This window comes from Haliotis rufescens, unplaced genomic scaffold (genome assembly GCF_023055435.1).
Source record: "Haliotis rufescens isolate VD_foot unplaced genomic scaffold, xgHalRufe1.0.p SCAF_21, whole genome shotgun sequence".
Classification (NCBI taxonomy): domain Eukaryota; kingdom Metazoa; phylum Mollusca; class Gastropoda; order Lepetellida; family Haliotidae; genus Haliotis; species Haliotis rufescens.
The window spans coordinates 667,626-674,602 of record NW_025963902.1 but is presented as its reverse complement, the minus strand read 5'-3'; the positions used below and the strand labels follow the sequence as shown (position 1 = coordinate 674,602).

At 43.0% G+C, this 6,977-nt stretch overlaps 1 protein-coding gene across 1 annotated transcript; it reads left to right on the top strand.

Moving 5' to 3' along the window:
* Nucleotides 1-1,533: 1,533 nt before the first annotated feature.
* LOC124141733 lies at nt 1,534-6,259 on the top strand. Its single transcript, XM_046509819.1, has 6 exons — nt 1,534-1,652; nt 2,459-2,612; nt 2,761-2,877; nt 3,561-3,719; nt 5,286-5,402; nt 6,215-6,259. Exons 1-6 carry the CDS (start codon nt 1,629-1,631, stop codon nt 6,226-6,228), a joined length of 585 nt encoding a protein of 194 aa, XP_046365775.1. The 5' UTR covers nt 1,534-1,628; the 3' UTR covers nt 6,229-6,259.
* The last annotated feature ends 718 nt before the right edge of the window (nt 6,260-6,977 follow it).

Here is a 6,977-nt window from a genome sequence, read left to right as displayed (position 1 = left end):
TACGCACATTCTGATTGGCTTGTCGTATTTTCGCACATGACATTCATCGATAGGGGGACGAGTCTTCTTGCAGGTTACGGAAAGGGGCGAGTGGTGACGAATGCAGACAACCATCATTTTCTGGCACGCTCAAAGGGACGCAACTCTGCATATCGAATTGTGACTTTGGTCAACATGTGCGATTAGCATACACTGGTGAACTCCAGGTCAGCTTCTGATTTCAAATAATGGAGAGAGTCCAGTACTTTTACATATACTTATACTGACAGAGAGATGAATTAGATAAAAAAAATATGAAAATAAATGTAATAATTTAATAAAGTGTACATCTACACTGGGCCAAATTTACACCACAAAGCACGCTTAAAGCGCCACATCATTATTCCGGTCAATGAATGAGTGTACACTCGATTTACATTCTCAGCTCCTTAGGGAGTATACAACCAGAGCTACCTGTGAGGCGCTAGAAGGATAACAGTCACATTTACAACATCATCTTACCGGGTACCCATTACGATGTCCTAGAAACTCCCAGGAGTCAAGCTTGACCCCAGTGTGGGGCAGAACCGATGTCCTAGAAACTCCCAGGAGTCAAGCTTGACCCCAGTGTGAGGCAGAACCGATGTCCTAGAAACTCTCAGGAGTCAAGCTTGACCCCAGTGTGGGACAGAACCGATGTCCTAGAAACTCCCAGGAGTCAAGCTTGACCCCAGTGTGGGACAGAACCGATGCCATAGAAACTCCCAGGAGTCAAGCTTGACCCCAGTGTGGTGCAGAACCGATGTCCTAGAAACTCCCAGGAGTCAAGCTTGACCCCAGTGTGGGACAGAACCGATGCCCTAGAAACTCTCAGGAGTCAAGCTTGACCCCAGTGTGGGACAGAACCGATGCCCTAGAAACTCTCAGGAGTCAAGCTTGACCCCAGTGTGGGGCAGAACCGATGTCCTAGAAACTCTCAGGAGTCAAGCTTGACCCCAGTGGGGGACAGAACGATGTCCTAGAAACTCTCAGGAGTCAAGCTTGACCCCAGTGGGGGACAGAACGATGTCCTAGAAACTCTCAGGAGTCAAGCTTGACCCCAGTGGGGGACAGAACGATGTCCTAGAAACTCTCAGGAGTCAAGCTTGACCCCAGTGGGGGACAGAACGATGTCCTAGAAACTCTCAGGAGTCAAGCTTGACCCCAGTGGGGGACAGAACGATGTCCTAGAAACCCCCAGGAGACAAGCTCGCACCTGGTCACCCATCCACCTACTCGCCACCACCACCTGTGACCTGTACCTGTGACCTGTACACAGGACAACGTGTAACCACGCCCACAAATCAATGTCACTAAAGTACGCATCAGTTACATCATTTGACGTTAAATTTTGGAAGTAAAATGAAATACTGGCAAAGTTTAACGTCAAATGATGTATCTTACAATACAAATATGTCAGGACGCTACACATGTTCATTTTTTTCGTTCAGCTTTATATCTTATATCAGTATGTCCTGGATCCCGGTCTGACGCTTGTGAGAACCGCCATATTGACGGGTGATAAGGCCGCACCCGAGTTATCGGCCCTGATTTACAAACTGAAATAGACAATCAGGTTTCATTCATTTCATCACAACCTTTGACAAAGCATGTTACTCTTCGTTGGACTCATGGTAAATTTTAATTTTTCAATGTATTCCTTAGTGACTTATTCACAATTACATGACTTGGGGCGTCCGCCCTGAGAGCGGAAGGTCCGGTGTTTGATCCCCGGCCGCGTCATACCAAAAGACGTTAAAAGATGGTACTTGTTGTTACCCTGTCTGGTGCTCGGCATTAAGGGGGTAAAACAAGGACTGGTCGCTCGGAGTCAGTATACTGTGTCTGAGTGGGGTATTCATATTAAACTGCGGTATGGTATTTCAGTGGGCTAGCACTATAAATCGGCATGCACGTCGCTATGTAAGTGCAAAAATGATGGACTCGACGTTAAACCTCATTTCACCTCACCTGACCACTGAAGGAGCGTCAGGTAGCCCAGTGGCTAGAGTATGTGCTTGTCATACGGAAAGCTAGGGTTCAGTTCCCATCTTTGGTACACTGTAGGAATCCGCTTAATTGGTGGACTAGTTCTTAAACGTTAATCCACCCTCACTCGCTTCACAGTCTCTAACACAAGATCTATGTTGATCCTTGGCTTGACATAAATTAGATTAAAAATATAACTGAATAACTAAGTTTGCAATTGACGTAACACTTTCAAGGGGATTTCTACGCAAAGACCGTTAACATGGCTAAGGCCTTGTATCTAGGAGAATATAACCTCTACAGTTAAAAATATATACCAATATATATCGACATGGAGCCAGCACAATACCGAGAGCGGAGGCAATCTAGACTTGCCAAAGCATTCCAGACTTGAGTTGGTTAATTTCTTAATCTTGTCATGATTTTCTGACTCTTGAGTTACCTCCCGTAGATTGTGGGCGTGGCCGAGGCTGCTGTGGGCACGAGCTGTAGGTCTGAGAGCGACTGTGGGAGTGGTGAGTGCTGCATGGCACTTGTCCCCATGAAGGGAAAACGAGCAACCTCGGGGCAGTGCCACCCAAAGGGGACAGAGGCCTCCAAGTCACGTGAGTAGACTCAACTGTGCCGAAATAAAGTCACGAATATATATTTTTCTGGAGCAAAAACTATGTTAAATATGTTGAAGTGATGCATTAGGAAATATACATATAAATTCCATACTCTTGATTAAACTTTCGGTATGATTTGTTCCAGGGTGTTATGTTGAGAATCGCTTCTACGAGAACGGCGTTTACACAAATAAGTGTCCCTGTGCCTCTGGACAGAAGTGCGAGTCTCTGGGATTCATGGATATGCCCATGGGAACCGTCGGTAGGAACACTCACGCCTCTTTGTCCTTGTGGCCCTCACTTGTAGTGATAAACAACTTGATAGGGGACACATCCACGTGGTACAATGATCAGCAATGCATGGGGATGTACTGGTTAGCGCGTTGTTTTTATATATATTAAAGGTCACATTTGTGGGTGATACGCCAACTTATCACACTACTACTACCACTACTGCTTCAACAACTACAACTACCACTACTACTACCACTACAACTACCACGACTACCACTACTACTACTACGTCTACTACTACTACCACCACTACTACTGCAACTACTACAACTACTGCTCCAACACTACAAGTACTACTACTACTACCACCACTACAGCTACTGCCACCACTACTACAACAACAACTACTACTACTACCATTACTGCTACTACTACTACTGCTACAACTACTACTACTACAACTACCACTACTACGACGACTACCACTACCACTACTACTACAAGGGCATCCTCAAAGCGCCAGAATGTCATTCTCTATTTTCCTGGGGAAAGTGTTGTATCACAATATCGACAACACACCGAAGTTGCAACACAATGTATCGTTTCTCTATCACATATAGATGAATAGTCAGATCTCGAAATAGTGTGACATAAATAATTAAGATGTGACGGTTAAAATGATGAAGCAATACATTCCATGTATTTCTACAGGCGCCTGTCGCCAGGCAACAAAGCTTGCGACCCCAACTTCCTGTCAGAGCGGCGCGGACTGCGGCCCTGATGAGTGCTGTAGATCCAGGATCAGGCCCCTTGGCCGGAGACAGCTTGGGGGTGGGGGAGTGTGCGAACCCCTCGGGACAACAGGCTCCAGTGAGTACGACACATTGTATAAACAAAGGGAATGCCAACAGTGAGCCCTCGTTAATCCGGACGTCATGTTCCCGGTACAATTATCTACATTTACACATTTCTAGATTAACGAATCATCGGAACAGCAAGTGCAAATTATGAATTCGATAAATGTATACATCTAATTATTTAATCAGTGCAAGATTGGATTACAATTTGAAAATTTCGAGTACTGCTTCGCAATATTGACTTCCCATATTTCTCCGATTTATACTCGGTCCTAATGCATTGTGGAATATGGCGACAACGATATTTCGAGATCCGTTTGTTCAGGAAATATCAAGTGTTATGTTCTCTGTATATGATTATGTACAAAATCAACTTTTTATATTCTTGAAAGCTACGAGACCACTGTTGGAAGCTAAGGACTGCACGCTGGTCAAATAAAAACACTGGCGCTTTGCAAAACGAACAGTCTAGATTGACGAGTTAAATGAGACGTTAACAGTTTATTACGAAACATTTTCAAGAAAATAACAAACGGCAAGAAGCGATATTAACTCCATAAATGACCATTTGTCATTATTTTGCCTTGACAATGTGGCGCTTACGTAGAAAGGAAGTCAACAGTTTGTGCACGGGCAAGACACTTACGATAAAGGGAGACAATTTGCGGGGAGGTAGCTCTTGTTTGACTAAAGTTCCGTCAAGTGTTATGTTCAGTGAAATATCAAGTGTTATGTTCAGTGAAATATCAAGTGTTATGTTCAGTGAAATATCAAGTGTTATGTTCAGTGAAATATCAAGTGGTATGTTCAGTGAAATATCAAGTGTTATGTTCAGTGAAATATCAAGTGGTATGTTCAGTGCAATGAAATATCAAGTGTTATGTTCACTGCAGTGAAATATCAAGTGGTATGTTCAGTGAAATATCAAGTGTTATGTTCAGTGAAATATCAAGTGTTATGTTCAGTGAAATATCAAGTGGTATGTTCAGTGCAATGAAATATCAAGTGTTATGTTCACTGCAGTGAAATATCAAGTGTTATGTTTACCTCAGTGAAATATCAAGTGTTATGTTTACCTCAGTGAAATATCAAGTGTTATGTTTACCTCAGTGAAATATCAAGTGTTATGTTTACCTCAGTGAAATATCAAGTGTTATGTTTACCTCAGTGAAATATCAAGTGTTATGGTCACTGCAGTGAAATATTTTTATGTGCTATGTTCACTGCAGTGAAATATCAAGTGGTATGTTTACCTCAGTGAAATATCAAGTGGTATGTTCACTGCAGTGAAATATCAAGTGGTATGTTCACTGCAGTGAAATATCAAGTGTTATGTTCACTGCAGTGAAATATCAAGTGTTATGTTCACTGTAGTGTAACATCAAGTGTTATGTTTACCTCAGTGAAATATCAAGTGTTATGTGCACTGTAGTGAAATATCAATTGTTATGTTCACTGCAGTGAAATTGTAAGTGTTATGTTCACTGCAATAGAAATATCACTTTTCTCGTCTTCAGAAATCTCAGTCTTTCACACAGAAGTATATAAATGAAAGGAAATACTTCATTGTTTCGTCTAGGCTGCTTGGCGAGCTACCCATCAGGAAAACCTAAAACTATGGCCTTCACCTGTCCATGCAAGACCGGCATGACCTGCTCGCCCAACGGACAGTTCGACGTACCCCTGGGGGCGATGGGTACGTGAGACAGTATATGAATTATCATGTTGTTTTACGCCGCACTCACCAGTGTCCATGTCATGTGACGGCGGCCTGTCAATAGTTGAATCTGGACCAGACAGACTAATGATTGATATTATGAGCAACGATGCCCACCGTCGGGGCACACTGCCACCATGTCACCGAGCCTTACCCCGTCCATGTAGTCGCCTCTTACACGCAAAGTTACTGGGGATCTATTCTAAAGCTGAATCCCCATCAGGCGAATTATTGGACGATCTCTTCTGAACGAGTTTACACAAAATGTGAAATTATCATAGTAATATTATCACATGTCGTTTTAGAATGTTAAGTATATTATAGTGTATTTAAAATGGCTAACGTATATGAAGTTTGAAAATCAGTATAATTAAACTTCAGAATAATGAGTTGTGTTTACTGTTAGACACGTTCGGGTCAAAAACAGGTCATGGTTGACACTGTCGCCTGAAACCGCCACAATTCATTTTTAGGGTGCTTAAGACGTGTTAGAACCGAACCCCAAGATTCGTTTATGACTTGGGTGATCCTTGGGTGATCCAAAGTGGTCAACGACTATAAGATTACATTGTTTGTATTCATTAGGATGAGTGAATGTTGTTTTACACCGCAGTCAGTATATGTTCGAGTCTGGGCCGCAGAAACCAATGGTTGATAGGATGAGCAACGATTGACATTGGAGTATGGTGACACTCAATCAGCCAGGTCATCTCTTGTGTACTGGAAATATACATGACACATCTTTTAAACCATTCACTGCTGATTTTAATATCAATATGTTTCTTTTTCAGGTAACTGCAAGTAAATTGATCTCAACAAATAAACTTCTTTCTAAATCCCCGCCTCTGCCTTGTCTATAATGGGGCTCACATTAACAAACGAGAAACCACCATTTAATTTGTGTGTATCGAGACAACGCCTCGTTATGACGCTCAGGTAGCAAGGTTTTGCCTGTTAGTCAACGTGTATCGACCGTCTTAGTGACATCTTCCCGAGGCAAGGGAGTTAACTGACTATAAAAGGCCAGTTTCCACCCTTGCCGAACTAGGCTGGTATTATGGAGTTCTAGTTTGGATGGACTTACGAGTCTATGCATAGTCCAATCAAAATCGCGCTACGAAATCGAAATCCGGTTTGTAAACTGTCATGCAGATTTCTGTCGATTGCAGGATTTGCAAAGCATGTACACTGCCAACTCGTTGTCAGCAGATACTTTCCAAGTCTTTCATGTCTTTAATCAAGGTGCGCACGTGATTTGATGCATTTCTTGATTATCGAGCAGATCGTCCTGACTTGGCGCCGCAATTTTGTTTGAAGCAAATGCAAGTGATACGAGAGGTGGAATCTGTTTGCTTCTTAGGAGAGGTTTAGAAGGGACATAACTGGTAATAGCCACTGCTGGCGCTACGATCGAACCCAGGAATTCCAGCCTAGTTCGGCAAGGGTGGAAACTGGACTTTTAAAGTCAGTTAACTGTCTTGCCTCGGGAAGATGCCTTCGTGATGTAGTGGATAGAGCGTCTGTTCGGAGAGAGAAAGGTCCGGGGTTCGATCC

Excerpts from the sequence above, each read along its gene's own strand:
- LOC124141733 (XM_046509819.1), top strand. The coding sequence starts at position 1,629 with ATGTTACTCTTCGTTGGACTCATG. Across the intron at positions 2,613-2,760 it reads GACAGAGGCCTCCAAGTCAC|GGTGTTATGTTGAGAATCGC; the intron begins GTGAGTAGACTC and ends GATTTGTTCCAG. Across the intron at positions 2,878-3,560 it reads TATGCCCATGGGAACCGTCG|GCGCCTGTCGCCAGGCAACA; the intron begins GTAGGAACACTC and ends GTATTTCTACAG.